Source organism: Malaclemys terrapin, chromosome 8, assembly GCF_027887155.1.
Source record: "Malaclemys terrapin pileata isolate rMalTer1 chromosome 8, rMalTer1.hap1, whole genome shotgun sequence".
Classification (NCBI taxonomy): Eukaryota; Metazoa; Chordata; order Testudines; family Emydidae; genus Malaclemys; species Malaclemys terrapin.
Window position 1 is genome coordinate 88754498 of NC_071512.1, and position 19539 is coordinate 88774036.

Below are 19539 nucleotides of genomic sequence, written 5' to 3' on the forward strand. Positions count from 1 at the left end.
ATAAACACATAACAAAACAAAGCATAAAAATGCATGTGCAAGATGGAAATATCATATAAATAACAAAATTCAACATTCATCATTTATAAAACATGCAAAACAAACAAAAAACCACCCCTAAACCTGTAGGCGTCATGCAGGGCATCCATTATTAAAGTGACTACATAGATAAATAAGTGAGAATATAACCTTTGAGTATCAGGGACTAATATATACTAACTTGCAAAAGTATGTAATAGTTTAATGTGTGACCAGGCCCCTCATATTTTTTCCAAACATTTCTATTACACAGTGTAATTTTTTCTATTAATGCAGTAGCAGAGAGCTCCCTAAACTAATCTGTGTATGAGGGAGAAATTGCAGATTTCCATTTTCTCAAAATAACTTTTTTTGGCCACTAACATACTTAATGCAATCCATTTCTGAGTGCTAACTGGTAATACCAACTCGTTCAGCACCCCTAAAATACACAAGCTTGGAGAAGGAAAGAAAGCAACACTTAAAGTTTTTGAGAGGGCATTGAATATGGCGTTCCAAAATACATGCATTTTTGACAGATATAGAGGATGTGTGAAAGGTTGTCACGTGGCTGTTTGCATCTCCATGTGAGTTACCAATCTAACCTTAAACAAATGTTCCGTAGTCCAGTAGTACCTGTTTAGTATCTTGTTCTGGAAGAATCACAAGGATAAGGAACGTGAAGTATCTTTCACAGTAAGCCAGATATCCTCCCAGCTTTCTGTTGTGATAATTAGGCTAAGTAATTTTTCCCTTTCTTTTTTTTTTTTTTTTTTTTTTGTTTTTTGTTGAGACTGAGATTTAGGGGGCAATAGAAAGCATAAAGGCACTGATAAGTAATTCATACAAAGAGACTTTTGTTTCCATATTTCTTAACATGTTCCCCTAGAGATGAGAACATTGAAACAAAGCAGTTGTCCCCTATTCTTAGATGAATCCTTGAGCATAGCTGTTGAAAGAAGGAACTGTGAGACAGTGGTAGCTGATATTTGTTCAACATGTAATCAAAGAAGGCCAGTCTATCATCTTGTAATATAATCCTTTTTCTATCCAAATTGTCTTAAGTGTGGAGTTGGCCTTGATTGTGAGGCACAGGTTATCCCATAGTCATACAAGAAGAGAATTAGTAAGATCAGATGCTGTAATCATCTTAATGTTTTACAGGATGCCCCATGTAGATGCGAATATTGAATTTTCCCGTAAGGGTAGGGGGAGCCTTTTAAGTTATTTGATTCCTTTATTCTTTTATATATGGCATAGCTAAGCTATTTTCAATATCAAACTAGACTGGTGTGTATACAGAGCTACTATAGGGGACACATTTGGGATGTTAGATTAATATAAATGCAAATCTGGCACCCCCATGTAACCTCTAGTTCAGGGATCGGCAACGCTAAGAACCCTGGCGGGCCGGGCCAGTTTATTTATCTGCTGACACGGCAGGTTCGGCCGATCGCAGCCCCCACTGGCCACGGATCGGCGTCCCGGGCCAATGGGGGTGGCGGGAAGTGGCGCGGGTGAGGGATGTGCTGGCCACGGCTTCCCGCCGCCCCCATTGGCCCGGGATGGCGAACCGTGGCCACTGGGAGCCGTGATCAGCCGAACCTGCCGTGTCAGCAGGTAAATAAACTGGCCCGGCCCGCCAGGGTGCTTACCCTGGTGAGCCGTGTGCCAAACGTTGCCAACCCTGCTCTAATTGCTCCAGATTTTTTAATGATCTTGTGTGACAAGCAAGACTATTCTTTATCCCACATGAATTGCATGGTAAGCCTATTTATTCAAGCAAAAAACAAGAAAGAGACCTGGAAAAGTAATCGGTTAATGATATAAATTAATCTGGGGCAGATATTCGTTTTGGCTATTTCTATTCTCCCCAGTATGGATAGAGGGAGGAGATGCCATCTATATACATCCTTGGAAATTTCTTTTAATATTGAACCCATATTTATAGAAACAATATTGGGAATATTAGGACAAATTTCCTAAATAAGTTATTTCCTTGCATATTTGAAGTGGAAAATGCTGAACCTGAGAAGGATCTGGTCTTTTGGCTATATCCATTGCTTGTGACTTATTCCAGTTAAAGTGAAAACCCAAGATCTTTCCAAAAATATCAACTACATTCAATAATGATGTGATTCATGAGGATGGGTTCTTCAATAGTATAAAAATGTCATCAGCATCTAAACTGATTTTGTATTCTTTCCTGTTTAAAGTCAAACCTTCAGTGGCTAGTGCTGAATGTACATTGCCAGTGGTTCAAGAGCAACATTAAAAAGGAGGGGCAAGAGGGGAAAACCCCGTTGTATCCCTCTTTCTAGCTGAAATGGAGAAATAATTGTTTTAGCTGATAATAAACAATGTGAGAGTTGTATAATACACTGACCCCATTCAGGAATATTGGTCCAAATCCATTTGTTAGGACAGCCATTAGATAAGGCCTTTCAACCCTATCAAAGGCTTCTCTGCATCTGACATCTGAGCTTGCTGGGTCAAGTGAGTGATTTTCAGAACCCGATGTTCCTTTAATGAAACCAACCTGATCTGTGTGTATAATTGATGGGATAATGGTGTTCAGTCATGTCACTAAAATTTTTGCAATTATTTTGCAATCTGTGTTCAATATCGATACTGGGTGAAAGTTGCCACAGTCGCAACACTCTTTATTCTTCTTTAATATTAAAGTAATTAAATCAGTTCTCATGTGATGAGACATGGTTCCTTTTTGGAATGTTTCAGTGAAGACCTTTGAAAGAATATTAGATAGCTGATTATAAAATGTTCTGTAGAAATTTGCTGGAAAGCCAGCCATCCTAGGGACCTTGCCAGAATTCATATTTGTATAGTCTGTTTGATCTCTTGTGTTGTGATTGCTTTGTCCATGAACAACACCTGTTCTGATAGGGTATTAAAAGGCAGGCCTTCAATGAAAGGGTCAAATTTATTAGAGTCAAATTGATTGTCTGATTTATATCAATCTTTATTGAATTGTTTAAATTGATTATTTATATCTACTGGTTTAAGGATGGCTCCCCCCACCCCCATCTTCTTGTAATAAGGAAGAAATGCTGTCATGGGCCTGTTCCATCTTAAGTCTCTGGGCAAGAAGTTTACCTGCTTTATCTCCCCATTCATAATATCTTTCTTAGATCCTGTTGAGTGCAAATTCAACATGGCTGGATAAGCATTCATCATATTTATATTTGTCATTAAATAGAGAACATAGGATGTTTTCATTATTTTGGTCAGTTATGTGCATTCTCTGCAGCTCATCTATTTCCTTGTCCAGAGAGTCTAGTATTGAGTCTTTCATTCTTCTTTTGGGAGGCATGCTTTATGCATTCACCCTTACAGTAGCTCTCAGAGCTTCCCAGAAGATGATATCTGAGGTAACTGAGTGCTGTGTGTGTGTGTGTGTGTGTGTGTGTGGAGTTAGAGATGATTGAATTGACTATGAGACAAAACTTTGCATCTTTTAGTAACAATGTGTTCAGCTTCCACCTTGAAGATTTTAATGACGTGTAACCAGTTTCTAAGGTAAATATAATGGGAGCATGATCTGAAATTGATATATTATCAGTAGCTGCTTCTAGGCATGCTGGAATTAGTTCTGAAGACACAAGAAAAAAGTCAGTTCTGGAGTAAGATAAATGTACTGTAGAGAAATATGTATAGTCATGCTTCTTGCGGTGTTTCAGTCTTCATATATATTTTAAATCAAATTCATTCATTAATATAGTAGAACCTCAGAGTTATGAACTGACCAGTCAACCACACACCTCATTTAGAACTGGAAGTACACAATCAGGCAGCAGCCGGGACGGTGGGGGTGGGGGAGCAGAAACAAACACAGTACAGTACTGTGTTAAATGTAAACTACTAAAAAAAAAAGGGGAAAGTTTAAAAAAAATATTGACAAGGTAAGGAAACTGTTTCTGTGATTGTTTCATTTAAATTAAGATGGTTAAAAGCAGCATTTCCTTCTGCATAGTGAAGTTTTGAAGCTGTTGAGTCAATGTTCAGTTGTAAACTTTTGAAAGAATAACCAAAATATTTTGTTCAGAGTTATGAACATTTCAGAGTTACGAACAACCTCCATTCCCAAGGCATTCGTAACTCGGAGGTTCTACTGTAATGAGGATTGGCCTATTGTGCTTTGAGAGATTGGTCTCAAGTAATTGGATTTGTCCAGATATCTGTCTACTATAGTATTCCAATTGCCTCTCGGTAATGCAGGAATGTCTTTTTTTTTTTATTAGAAAGAATGTCTGCAATGTCTTTGAAAAATTCAGAATTACCTCCACTTGGTTTGTAAATGCTTCCTAGAATTAACTTGTTTAAGTTGAAACAGCCTTCAGAAAGAATGTATCTTCCCTCAGGATCAGACCAAGACTGTATATAGTAAGAAGTTATTCTTTTATGAAATAAGATGTATGTGCCTCTGCTCTTAGAATTTAATGAGGGATGAAACTCAACACCTACCTACATCATCTTGATTCCTTTGACATCTATTTATGCTAAATGAGTTTCCTGCAATAAAGCTACTTGGAACTTTTTTGATCTGAGGTGTTTCAGGATTTTAGTTCTTTTGGAAGGTTGATTAAGTCCCCTCATATTCCAGAAACATACTCCAAGAAAATTAATGCAAAGTTTTAAATTGTATATTAAGACATATAACCTTATTCTAAAGATACATATTTCCCCATTGATATTGTAAAATCTCTAGGATATGGTCTGTATTATACATATTAGATACTGATTAGTTTTGAATGAATTTATGCCTTCAGTTGAGCCTTTAAGGGAGTCAGGTATACAAAAAGATCTATAGTTAAATAATATCATGTGTCTTCCAAAGTATATTTGTAACAGAACACAAAAAATTAACAGACAAGCCAGTGTGGGCATGTTCAGATCCTGATGGCTTCAGTTCCATCTGCTCTTCCCCTCCCTGTATTATCTACTAATAGTTTAAACATTTCTACATGCAAATATATTTGAAGTCAAATATTACCCCGTAAATACCATTGGTTATTCAAAAACATGTATAATATATTTCTACCTACAGAAATTTTTATGTATACATACATAAATGTATGTAGATATACACAGACTCATCACTTGTAAATTTATAGTTGATTTGGTAAATCAAATATAAACTAGTACCAAATCTAAATATGAAAAATACAACAATATAAAAAATTCATGTTCAGAGTATATCAAATGCCCTGCACAAATTGAATAACTAATACTATTTAAGGTTTAGGTTATACTCTACTTTACATGTCAGAAATATTTACTGTTCCAAGGGATGTGTGCTTACCATAACATGACCCATCAGAGGCAGAGCTCTTCAAGAGATTCTGTCTAGCTAGCAGTATAAATTGTGAAGCTAAGTGCAGATAATCCTTCAGTTAGTAGATGGTGCTGTAAATCCCAGTTTAGTGTTAAACTGTTGCTTTACGCATTGCAGTGCTATTCAGTTGTTGTTATTGCTCAGTCCCAAATAGGGTGACCAGATGTCCCAATTTTATAGGGACAGTCCCGATATTTGAGGCTTTTTCTTATATAGAAGCCTATTACCCCCCCACCCCGTCCCGATTTTTCACACTTGCTGTCTGGTCACCCTAGTCCCAAAGGAGATCAAAGAAAAGTTCAACCTAGCTGGTTATCTTCTAGGAGTGGGAAGATTATGTAAGTGAATATTACCATATCTACATAGAATCGTAGGAAAACAAACTGATTTTTAAACTTGTTGAGGTATGCTTTTATGATGGTCAAACCTGGCCTCAGTCTCAGTCTCTGAAGTATCTGCCAAGCTTCAGAGGAGGTTTTGCCAAATGCCCTATGGAGTCTTCTAAATCCATAGTGAAGATGGATGGGTACTTGATGCTATTTCTGACATTGGTCCCCCTCAGAATATGCATTATGCCATTGAATGCAGCCCTCTTTTTGTTAAGTTCAGCTGAGAAGTGAGGAAAAGGAGAAATTTTGTGGTTTCAGTTTTTCTGACAACATTCATTAACATTACTTTAACGTTGAACTTCAGCAGTTTGAAGATGATGGGTCTGGGCTTAGCCTCCTGCCTTCTATCACCAGGTATTCAATGAGCTCTTTCAATGTCTAATGGAGGAATCTGGGGGGTCCAATTTAAGTATGTCAGGGATCAGCTTCTGAAGAAAGCTGATAATATCCTTCTCCTCTAGACCCTCAGCAATGCCCCAGAGATGAAGGTTCTTTCTTCGAGATCTGTTTTCTAAGTCATCTTGTTTTTCTTCCCGTTTGTCTAATCTAACCTTGAAGGAGGAAGTTTCAATAGCAGGTTTTTTTAGCTTATTTTCCAAGTGAGACATTCAGGATTTTACATGTTTAGAGAGTCCATGAATATCTTTTGAGGTTGAATCTAGTCAGCCTGTGAGGAATTTTTCAGTGTTGTAATGTCTGGGCTAGGTTCTGCTGTAGCCTTGCAAACTCTTCCTTAAGCTGCTTAGGTGATTCAAACTTAGGTCTTTCGTTGCCTCTCATTTTTCATTGGAATTCATATTCAACAGTTTGAAGTTTATCCAGGGGTTTAATTTAAACTTTTATGTCAGAAACTTATTGCCAGTTTGTTAGGAAAGTAATTATTAGAGATTAATTAATAAGCGGGAGTGAGGAGGTCTGGGACTAGGCAGCCATCTTCCACATGGGTACCATGCAACCCTAACCCAAGTTTTCTACATAGTAGTTGTGATGAGGTAGAGCAGCAGCAATTTGTTATTCAGCACCCTTTCTCCCTAACAGTACCAAGAAGCAGTCTTTTGTCAATACTTATTTACACATTCACTTTCCCTGCAGATATTGTTTCTGTTGATAATTTTCAACTGGACTGATGACTGCTTACCAGATCTGGGAACTAATGTTGTTTGTGTGGTAGCAGAGTTGTGCCGAATACATAAACCTGTCACTTCTGTCAATATAGAGTGGCAGTGATATTGACCTCTGCTGAGGTCATGAGGTTATGGGGCAAGTGATGCTGCTTTTCCACAATTTCTACAACAGTATATTCACATTCAGATTGCAAAGTAAATGCCTCAAGCGCAGTTACAATCAAGGAATGGTTAAGAAGGCTAGAGATAGGAGAGAGGAAGTTGGGGAATTTCCTTATGTTTATGGATTTAAAAAAACAACCTTAGGTTTCTAGTGAGGAGTGCTAGTTAGTGGCCAGTGAGTCTAATCCTGAATATCTATTTTATGGATTTGCAAGACACTACACTTCATTTATTGTCTTCTTTCCAAATGGATGTTGGAAATCAGAATTGAAAAAGGCATTAATTACCCCCAAGATTAGACAAAACCTGTCTCCAAATTTCATGATTGATCCAATCCCCAGAGAAATTTAGGTTGGAGAGTTTTAATCTCATAATTTTAAAAGGATTTTTAACATACAGTATTGTATACTTTTGTAGTGTTTTATGCATTGTTTTCTCAGTGTTATAAACAAATTGTGTGCTTTCCTATTGACAGCCTCCCATGTAATTGTTATCTCATAAATTTAGCTATCACAGACTTAGCCTACTTTTGTGTAGATAATTACAAGGTGGGATGACTTACCTAAACTGAGTAGTGTGATTATTTTTAGTATGCACGGGTAGAGTGTATGGAAAGTTATTTCCAGGGAAGCAGTGTGGTCTAGTGGTTAGAGTAGATGATCAAGACACTTGGGTTGAAATCCTGATCCCACTGACATCATTAGAAAAACTCCACTAATGTCAGTGAGACAAGGATTTCAGCTTTGATTTCTGTTCCCATATCCACCACTTGCTCACAGTTACAAAGCAAGTAAGTCACTTCACCTCTCTGTATCTCAGTTTCCTTTGTAAAATTGGAATAATACTCACCCAGCTTTTGTCAGTTGATTTCCTTCATGTTGCAACATGATCTTTAAACAAAAAGTGAGTGGCCTCTATACAATGTGCTTTTAGATGCAGGATTATCATACAAACTTGGGAAAATAAAGAGTCTTTCACAAACTGGAGTAGATCCTTTTGGATGAATAGAAAAATACTAACATTCCATATATGATTCACTAGAGCATTGCCCTCTGAGATGTGAAATTTGATAGGGTCTCCTCTGTGTAGCTGAATAAATTCCATAAGTTCCTGGGAAGCTGGAAGCCTTTCACTGAACCCTTTTTGGATTTTATACCCAGTGCTTCCCATAATATTTTATAACGTACACCTCTGATCCCATTGAAACTTTTTTCTTCCCTGTCACTCAGTTCTTGCTTTAAGTGCTCCTAGAGCTAAGGATTAGGATTGTGAACAGTCCTCTGTAGGAGATACATTATCACATTTTAAATCTTTTATGATGTAACTTCCCGCAAAGAGGAGTGAGGGTGGATTGTGTATCCTTCTCTTTTTGTGAGGGTAACAGAGTGCTGTAAGCAGTTACAAATAGAGCCCTTTGCAGGCCAGCACCCTGGTCACTTAGGATATGTCTACACAGGGATTACAAACCTGTTTTTGGCCTGGGTCAGCTGACTCAGGCTCTGGGGCTGAAAAATTGCTTAAAAGTGGAGAGGAATTGTTGAACGTGGCTATCCTGCAAGGGTAGAGGGTCTGAAAGCTTGGGATCCAGCCTGAGCCTGAATGTCTACACGGCAATTTTTAGCCCCTCAGCTCAACCCCTGTGAGCCTGAGTCAGCTGACCCAGGCTAACTGCGGCTGCGCCTCAGGCCTTTTAACGCTGTGTAGACGTACCCTTAGATCACCCAGGACACCGAGTGCAGTTAGAATAGGAAGGAGTTAAGTAGCTTGATTGAGTTTGGAAGAGTAGAATGAATCACTTACATCTGTAGAGAGCCTGATGAGCTAAGGAGGTCATTAGCTCACCAACTAGAGAACCCAGGGAAAAAAAACAAGCTGTATAAAAGGCTGACCAGGGAGCAGAGGTGGGCCTCCATCTAGCTGCTGTTGCACTGTGTTGCACTGGAAATAAAGGAAGAAACAATCGTAAACATATTTTTATACGTTACTCCAGTGAACTCTGTGTGATGTATGATTACCAGGAGTGCTTATCAGCCTGGGTTTGGAGGTGCTGACAGGGGTGTCTGTTCACAGTGTGGTGTTGGTTATTGATATCCTGCTGTGTCTATGTGGATTGCTGATTGTTTGGGTTGGATGAGGTTATCCCATATGACATGTCTTCTACTTTCACTTCTCTAATATAGGGTAAAATTCTTCTAATCACAGAGAAACTGCATAAAGCACTCGCATCACCCCTTTTACAGAGAGCCAGTCTGTCCCTTGTGGGAAGAGAAGCTAATATATGCTTAACTATCTAGATCCAATTACCCCAGAGCCCACAGAGAGGACATAAAGGAGCTGTGGCTGCTCCTCCAGCCACTAAACTGGAATAGAATCCATAGAGAGTCTGTGATGCAGCCCAGTCACCTGTGGATTTCGTACTCCACCACAAGCCACAATAAGATTTTACAATCAGTTTCTGAAATGCAACCTTATATGCCAAATGTATGCACTTTGAAAGATTAATCTGCAAAGTGTTCCTTGGTTTATTCACTGAAATAGTTTTCTTAAGCCAAAATTAGTGTCTGTGATACAGTGTTCTCATACAGTGACTCAACAGCATACACCGTACAGCACATTCAAGTAGGTGATAGTACATACAAGCAAATATATGTTTTATGCAGTACAGAACAACAACATATGTTTCTGTTCATAGTGATATTAAATAAAATTTTCCAATAAATTGATTCAACCTGGCAACAGTAGCACATAGCAGCAGCAAACCATATGACGAGTAACAGCTGGTTCTTTTGTGGAAGATTACTTTTCATAATTTATCTCTTATGAACAACATGGGGAAAAACCATCCTGGTGCAATTTACTGTATCCTGTAAATTACACTGGTCTACAATTTTTGAGAAGTCGTCTGCTTCAGAGATAAAATGTGCTATTTATTATGTATTTTGATGTGCTGAATTCAAAGATGACAATTAAAACAACTGATTGGCTACTGTTTCTAAGATATTTAAGTTTTTACATTTTAGGTCTATGTATATTGTGTAGATAGTAGAGTTTTAATCATAAATTGTAAACCTAGGTCTTTTCATGTGTTTATGGTTGCTTTACATGATAATATTTCACCTGTCCTGTTTATGTAACACTTTAAAAATCAGCAAAAGGGTTATATAAATAAAATTTATTATGAAACAAAAGGCAAAAAACTGTTCTGTACATAGTTTAGTCCTATTCAGTGTCTATTCGGCGCTTCTTGGCTTGTCTCTTGTCACTGTCCAGCAATAATCTGCAAGCATTGATGGGCTCCATTTGCCCTGATAGCGTTTCTCCATTGTTGCAATGTCCTTGTGAAATCGCTCGCCGTGCTCGTCGCTCACTGCTCCGCAGTTGGGTGGAAAAAATCTAGATGAGAGTGCAAAAAATGTATCTTTAGTGACATGTTGCAACCAAGGCTTTTGTATGCCTTGAGGAGGTTTTCCACCAACAACCTGTATTGTCTGCCTTGTTGTTTCCGAGAAAATGTATTGCCACTAACTGGAAGGCTTTCCATGCCGTCTTTTCCTTGCCACGCAGTGCATGGTCAAATGCATCATCTCGAAGAAGTTCACGAATCTGAGGACCAACAAAGACACCTTCCTTTATCTTAGCTTCACTTAACCTTGGAAATTTTCCACGGAGGTACTTGAAAGCTGCTTTTGTTTTGTCAATGGCCTTGACAAAGTTCTTCATCAGACCCAGCTTGATGTGTAAGGGTGGTAACAAAATCTTCCTTGATTCAACAAGTGGTGAATGGATGCTGAACACTTTTCCTCCCAGGCTCCAATGACTGTCAGAGTGGCCAGTCTTTCATGATGTAGTGGGAATCTCTTGCACGACTATCCCATTCGCAGAGAAAACAGCAGTACTTTGTGTATCCAGTCTGCAGACCAAGCAAGAGAGCAACAACCTTCAAATTGCCACAAAGCTGCCACTGATATTGGTCATAGTTTATGCACCTCAAAAGTTGTTTCATGTTGTCATAGGTTTCCTTCATATGGACTGCATGACCAACTGGAATTGATGGCAAAACATTGTCATTATGCAGTAAAACAGCTTTAAGACTCGTCTTCGATGAATCAATCCACTCATCTGGATCGTGAACGATGTTGAGGGCTGCCATCACACCATCGATGTTGTTGCAGGCTACAAGATCACCTTCCATGAAGAAGAATGGGATAAGATCCTTTTGACGGTCATGGAACATGGAAACCCTAACATCCCGTGCCAGGAGATTCCACTGCTGTAGTCTGGAGCCCAACAGCTCTGCCTTACTCTTGGGTAGTTCCAAATCCCTGACAAGGTCATTCAGTTTACCTTGTGTTATGAGGTGTGGTTCAGAGGAGGAGGATGGGAGAAAATGGGAGAAAATGTGGGTCCTGTGACATTGATGGTTCAGGACCAGAAGTTTCATCCTCTTCCTCTTCCTCGTCTGACTCAAGTGAGAATGATTCTGGTGCATCAGGAACCGGCAGTCCTTCTCCGTGGGGTACTGGGCGTATAGCTGATGGAATGTTTGGATAATGCACAGTCCACTTTTTCTTCTTTGACACACCTTTCCCAACTGGAGGCACCCTGCAGAAGTAACAATTGCTAGTATGATCTGTTGGCTCTCTCCAAATCATTGGCACTGCAAAAGGCATAGATTTCCTTTTCCTGTTCAACCACTGGTGAAGATTTGTTGCACAAGTGTTGCAGCATATGTGTGGGGCCCACCTCTTGTCCTGATCTCCAATTTTGCAGCCAAAATAAAGGCTTTCTTAACCATAGTGGTTATACTGCGCTTTTGTGATGCAAAAGTCACTTCACCACAAACATAGCAGAAGTTATCTGCACTGTTCACACAAGTACGAGGCATCTCTGCTCACTTTGGCTAAACAGAAATGTGTCCCTCTGCAAAATCAAACACTGACAAATAAGAGAGCACGACACTGTATGATTTCTAGAGCTGATAAAGGGAATTTGTTCAGTAGACTGATGTAAGCTTCGTTATGATTGCATCATCCATGACTTCTAGGAATAACAGGATGCAATTCATATCATGTATGACGCAATACCAGCTTCAGATTGCATCATTCATTGTTTTGCCTAAAAAGCAAGTACTGTCCAAACCCAGTCATAGATTTATTCATAGATCCAGGCAAAGAAGTATTTTAGTCATTTCTGGTTTAAATTGAGATCCCTTCCCTTTATAACTCACTTATCCTCCGCCATTCCCAAGTCAAGGGTCGTATATACTGACCCAATAGCATATCTTGAAAACTAGAGCCAATCAAAAATTTTAAGCATCATTTTCGTTCTCAGTGACCCAGAATTAGTAAAGTTTGACTACATTTATTTCAGAAGCATTTTGGCTGTAGAGCAGTGTTATTTCACTAGATTTTATCACTGTTCAGTTCAATTCATATTTTTTCCACTGCAGTTTTATCATTCCTACTTTTTGGAACTGGTGTTTTCTGTGTTTTTTTCTCCTGTGAAAGAGTTGGAGTATCTGGGACCTGTTAGTGAGTAATAGCTTGATAAGTATAAAAACTCCTGTGTAGAGAACTTGCATGAGGCCTATATACCAATTACATCCTCAAAATAAGGGTTAAGTGGAACTTAAGCAATGAACAGGCCTTGTACTCATCCTCTACATGGAGTGAATTTCTAACACAACTAACTATTTGAAGATTTTACCATTGCTCTGTACATTGTTTGCAAGGTTCTTAACAGTTGACCAAATCTTATCTGTGTGTCACAGTGTGGATAGCAACTTCCAGCAATTCCTCCCCCTTTTTAAACATGTATATTCCAAGGTATGATTTATTATAACCACTGTTGTGCATTTTAGTAAGGTTTCATTAATGGTTTTCAATTTATTTTATGTTCTGTTGTGAATGTTTATAACTTTGTGCAGAATGTAAAGGTATTTTATTTGTTCTTTAGTCTATTGAGAATTATTCAAAGGACAGAAAAATGAACTTTCCTTCTAAGGATCTCAAAGTGCTTACAATAAACCTGGAAACACTTCTGTGCAGTGTTGGGAAAATTGAGGTTCAGAGAGTTGTGGCAACTTGCTCAAGGTCACAACTTAGGTCTGCAGCAGTACTGTCAGCTGACCCATGCTTCCTGACAGCCAGTTCGTCCTTTGAGACATAAACTGTCCTTCTTCAGAATAAATAATTCATTCATAACTGCTTCCACAACAAGTGATGTATACCCATATCTGAGTTGTTTTCTGAACTTATTTTGTATCAAATAAATATGTGGCCATTACTGTTAATTATGATACCATTTTTGCTTACTATGTAATGGGCCGAGCCAGATGTCTTTGCTCAGTTTTGACTTAGCTCTTAATAAATCCGTTTTTCACAGGGATCAAAGGGATTTTGCCTGAAGGAAGATTGAATAAAGAATTTAGCACAATATAAACACTCCTCAGTAGAGAGATATTGGCTATTCCATTGCTCGGTTATCTTTTTATTTGTTCTAGTTCTTGATTTTTGAAAGCAGGCATCTACAATAGTGTATACAGATTTCTGGATGAGCTAGAATATAATGGATGTCTACGTTAATAAAATATTTGGATTCAGAAGCTTTAGTCAAAATGATTTTTTCCCATTAAAAATATATAAAATGTGTCAGTTTCCCAGTGAAAGCAGCATGTTATATTTTATAAAAGTCAATATATATGGAACCATATTGGTGAATTTCATCTACAGTGCTAGAAGTTGTTAGATCTATGCTCATTTTGCAGTTGAGTATATCTGATGTATGTTGAGATTAGGGAACTAATTATAAAGAACATGTGTATACCCCTTCCTTGGAAGTAGTTGTTAAAGTATCACTTGTTAAACTTTCTCTTTCCTTAGAATTTTGTCAGCAATATCCAGAAGAAAATCATGAGTTTGTTGTTATACCTGAATGATGCTTCAAGCACCTCCCGTTAAACTTTCTCTAAGTTATTCTCTCTCGCTCTCTTTTCATTTCAGCAAAACCATTTGAAAATGGACAATATCTGGACATCTATGGAATTACAAGAGACCAGGCTGGGGAATATGAATGCAGTGCAGAAAATGATGCCTCAGTCCCAGACGTGAAAAAAGTAAAAGTCACAGTAAACTGTAAGTCCTATTACTTTTTAATCACTAAATCCAGTGGAGAGGGAAAAAACAGCTGAGAAGAAAACAGCCTAGTGTAGGATAGTGGCAACAAGCTGCTGAAATAGTAGCCTTTTACTATTAAAGTAGCGAAACATCCTGGACACTCACGGTATGAGTTAGTCCCACAAAAGGGAGACATTGTGGAATAAAGGTTGAAATGTTCTATGTGTCCTCCAACCCTTCTGCATAATGGAGGATGGTAATGGTTGACATTTCACATTTCTTGCTTTTGTGGACATAAGTCAGACTCTTGGGTGGTGATATTTTTTCAAACTGGAGATTGAACTGTGTAATTCTCATTATTACTAATGGGACTGGAATCCCTGTATTTGTACATTGAAGGCTATATTCTTTTCTCAGAGTTCTTTTGCCACAGTGTTCTGTGGTTTAATTTTGTGCAGTTGTACAGTAATGTAGGAAGAAGAGATCATTTAAACTGGTCTATCTCATTGGAAGTCTATTAAATAGCAGGTCTTATTATGTTATAACCCCAGTACAAATACAGTACATGAGAAGCTCTGCTAGAATGCAGTTATTTCATTAACATCTTAGTGGAGATGTCTGATATCAGTGGAAGTGCATAAGACTGGCTGTTAGATTACTTTATAGTCTGTCAAGTTGGTCCTTACATGGGCTTTTTTGTCAATGCTTTGCTACTTTACAGTTTAAGTCAACATAAGTTATGTCACTCAAGGATGTGAATTAGCCACCCCCTTGAGCAACATACCTTATGCTGATTTAAATGCCAGTGTGGACAGCGGTATGTCAGAGGGAGAACTTTTCCTGCCAAAATATCTACTACTACTTGTGGGGGCTGAAGTAATTAAGCCAACAGGAGAGCTCTCTCCTATTAGTTTAGAGCAGTTACACTACTCTTTTGATTTTAAATATACACTAATTATATGCTAGTAAAACTGTGTAACTTTAAGGGGAGGAAATGAGAATAAATTCTTCAGGTGAAACTACAAGGGAAATTTTAGGTAGGCTAAATGCAATGACTGAGATTGTAATTTGGTCAGATCACCAGGATTAACACGTCTCTTCTCTTGAAAATTGCCTTGGGATCTTAAATAATTACAAGTTGCAAGGACTTTAGTTTGTGTCTCCTTCAAACGTTAGTGTCTCTAACAGTGCAGTGCTTTTAGCACCATGCTATGAAATTAGTTCTGTAATGATTCAGAGAGAGGAGTATGGCTGGCAGAATTGCTTACACTACTAAATGCATTACTAGGGTTTTCCTTGGAGATATCCTATCAGAACACTGACCAGGCCTGACCTTGTTTATTTTATGAAATGGTATGGCTGTAGGCCACTATGTGCTGGGATGTAGTAGATCAATGCAGTTGCCTTTTACCCGTAGAGGCTTAGTTGATTGTTTTATTCTTATCATTACAGTCAAGATTCTGCCTCACTTAATCACATGGATTAGTACTTACAATGATGTCAGTGAGTAAGGGAAGCAGAATCAGCACCTTGGTAGGTTTTTTTACATGTCCCTAAATCACCAGAGGGTTTGGCGTAATTGACCATAATTGGCAATCTCTCTGCCTCAGAGAGGTCCAGGGTTGAAATACATAGAAACGTTGCAGATCAGGTTTACATTGGTAAAACTATAATATGAGCAGAACTGCTTCAGGAAGCTAACACTGAGTCTGTACTTTGAGTTTCCTGTGTCCCTCGTTTCCATGAACATTTTGTTGAATGCACCCCAAATTTTGGAAAGTAAAAATAATTGTTTTAAAAATCTAAAATTAGTGTTAGTTTTATGGATATCTATAATAGTTTTATACATGTAAGAGTACAGCATTGTTATTCGTCAATGTTTTGTTGTAATATAGTGTATTACAGTACAACTGCAAATCCTTACAATATTGGTCCTTTATCATTACAGTAGTCTAATTAGCTTCACATCCATAAAGGTTTGTAGACTGGGGCCCTTATTTTGTGGAGTGACTTTCATGCAACTTGTGTCCCAGAATGTTTTACAGAGTTAAGTGAGCACCAAGGTGTATACTCAGCAGGTGCACTACCCTACATCCCATGTACCCAAGGGGACATTTTCTGCTGGTTAAGTGGCATCTCCAGCCCCAAGACCCCTTGTGCCTATGCAGCAGTCACTGTTAGTCACATTCACACTTTCTCCTTGTTAATAGTACCTGGCAGCATTGTAGCGGTGCCCTCTCAGCCATCCTCGCCAGCAGCTTCAGGGTGGCATTTTTGCCAAATAAACTTAGATTTCTCACAGCTCTCCTCTTTCTTCCACCTCCTCTTCAAGAGCCGCTCAGCTAAAGGCAGAATTTTGCACCTAGAGGGAAGGAGTGAGCTGAGGTACAGAAGAGGGAACTGGGGAGGCTGAAAGAGTTGTTTTAGCGAGGTGCTCAGTAATAAATACTTTAATCCCTGTAAACTGTTATTCTGTCATGGAGCTCAGTGACACAAATGCCTCCAGTTTGACTTTGCAACTTGATGGGGGGTTATAGCCTTATCAAGTACATCATTCCTTATACTGAGAGCCCTAATAGCTTCTCCAGTCTAATTCTTAGTCACATATACACTTCCTTAATAATGAATTATTCAAATATTACTTTACACTTTAGCTACTTTTAAATATAAATATATAAAAATATAAATGTAATTTTTATTTATGGCTACAAACTAATTGTGTCTAGGATTAAATGCTGGCAATTTTTATTTCTGCATGAACCTTTTTTTGCTAGAGAAAAATGAAATAAAACATCTGGAACAATCAAGTATCTGTCTTAATTTTTCCAGAAAGCAGCCAAATTGATTTTCTCCTGTTTCAAGTAATTTAGAAGAAAATTAATGTCAGCGCTGAGAACCTGCAGTATGAGCAGGACCGGCTTTGGCTTTTTTGCCGCCCCAAGCAAAAAAACAAACAAACAAACCAAAACTGCGGGGGGGGGGGGGGGGGGGGGGGGGGGGAGGCTGGAGTGGAGAAGCCAAAAAAAAAAAAAAAAAAACACCTGCGGGGCGGCCGGAGCAGAAAAGCGCGCGCGCACACACACAACACCCGCAGGGCGGCCGGAGCGGAAAAGCGCGCGCACACACGCACACACACACACACACACACAAACCACCTGCAGGGTGGCCAGAGTGGTAAAGCAGAAAAAAAATAAAAACTGCAGGGCAGCTAGAGCCAGGGTGCAGGGGGACTCCCTGTGCTGCAGACGTGCAGAGGAGTGCACGCCCAGTCTAGTGGGGGGGGGGGGGGAGGAAGGGAGAGAGAGAAGGGGGGCAGCCAGGGCTTCAGCAGGGCGCTAACAACGCGGCCCCTCCCGCTGCGCTGCATGCTGGGAGGGCTCTGCGCCGCTCCGGTCAGCTGGGAGGGAAGGATGCGGGCTGCCCTGCCGAGCTTGCTGCAGGGCGCTCCCCTCCTCCGCGCCGCTGCCCCCTACAGGATGGCCAGAGCAGCAAACCAAAAAGAAAAAGGAAAAAAAAAAGGGCGGCCAGAATGCCGCCCCTTGGAATCTGCCGCCCCAAGCACGAGCTTGCTTGGCTGGTGCCTGGAGCCGGCCCTGAGTATGTGCCAAACTTCAGTTGGGATATTTATATAACCAGGAGCAAAGATTTTAGGACTAGATCCTGACCTCTGTGCTCAGCTTTATGCAAGTGGTCTCTGTAGAAGTTTGGCAGTTAAATTGACCCAAGCTGCAGAGCATCACTAGAGTCACTTCACGGCTGTTGTTTCAGCCTTCACACTGCAGTTCCATCCACAGTGCCTGTGTGCCCCCTGCAGAGGATTTTGACCTGTGGGTCTACTAGGCATGCCCCTGCCATGCCTCCAAACAGCCTGTTACGTCAAGACAGCCCTCTGACATCACCAAAGGCACATATACTGAAGGCAAATCTTGAACATAGGACTTGAAAGAGAGACAAGTAAATTCATTTTTAGCCCCTTCCACAGCTAGATAATAGGATTTTGGGGACCTTCCAGTAAAAGAGTCTTTGAACCCCTGAGTGCAAATTACATTGTGAGCCTGTTGTGACGTTGTGCAGTCTATATGGTTTTATAAAAACATAATAAGAAATGAATAGAATGTAACTGGAATAGTTTTATAAAAACATAAGTGAATATAATGTAACTGGAATATGCTTCATGCAAAAGGTCTCTTGTAAGGTATCATTACAAAGCTGATAATCTACTGAGTGTGATCATCCTATTTTTATAAATGTACCTCTCTTGTATCTAAAACTAGAAATAGGAAATATAACTCGGAGGGCCTATTGTAATTATGCAAAGTGTGGGCCATTAATAGTGGTTTGGAATCTTGATGACTCCCATTAACCAGGACCATTGTCTGCAGATGGCTGTGTTTACCTGTGAGTCTTCCTGTATCTATGTGTGCTGGCAAGTGGGTAATGAAGTCTTGCAGTGACATGTGATCATGTCACCTGACCTGGAATCCATCTTTAACCTGGTGCTTTTCCAGTGAGGGGGGGTGGAAACCCAGAGGGACAAAGGGTTCCTGCCTTATGCAAAAGATATATAAAGGGGTGGAAGAGAACAAAGAGAGGAACCATCATGAAGAATCCTAGCTATCACCTGAGCTGGAACAAGAGCTGTACCAGGGGAAAGAATTGTGCCTAGGCCTGGAAGGTGTCCAGTCTGAGAAAAAACTTACTGAAGCATCGCTGAGGGTGAGATTATCTGTGTTCAGTTTGATTAGACATAGATTTGCGCATTTTATTTTATTTTGCTTGGTGACTTACTTTGTTCTGTCTGTTATTACTTGGAACCACTTAAATCCTATTTTCTGTATGTAATAAAATCACTTTTTTCCTTATTAATTAACTCAGAGTATGCATTAATACCTGGGGGAGCAAACAACTGTGCATATCTCTCTATCAGTGTTATAGAGGACGAACAATTTATGAGTTTACTCTGCATAAGCTTTATACAGGGTAAAACGGATTTATTTGGGTTTAGACCCCATTGGGAGTTGGGCATCTGAGTGCTAAAGACAAGCACACTTCTGTGAGCTGTTTTCAGATAAACTTGCAGCTTTGGAGCAAGTTATTCAAAACCCTGGGTCTATGTCGGAGCAGACGGGAGTGTCTGGCTCAGCAAGAAAGGGTGCTGGAGTCCTGAGCTGGCAGGGAAAACAGAAGCAGGGGCAGTCTTGTTACATCAGGTGGCAGCTCCCAAGGGGGTTTCTGTGATCCAACCCGTCACACCTGTCTTCCCTGGTTCTAAGACAGTCTTTCTGTTGTCCTCACAGGAATCAGAATCTCTCAGTCTCCTATGGCCCGTTCCCTATCTTTCTCCCCCTTTCCCTCTGAACCACTCAGCCACATCTGTC

At 39.6% G+C, this 19539-nt stretch overlaps 1 protein-coding gene across 3 annotated transcripts in view; it reads left to right on the plus strand.

Moving 5' to 3' along the window:
- Positions 1–19539, plus strand: part of NEGR1 (neuronal growth regulator 1) — a 739102-nt gene that overhangs the window by 417722 nt on the left and 301841 nt on the right. For all 3 annotated transcript variants that reach the window (XM_054037808.1, XM_054037810.1, XM_054037807.1), the window contains exon 4: positions 14048–14179. In XM_054037808.1, the coding sequence (XP_053893783.1) occupies positions 14048–14179 (132 nt within the window). The remainder of the gene's footprint in view (positions 1–14047; positions 14180–19539) is intronic.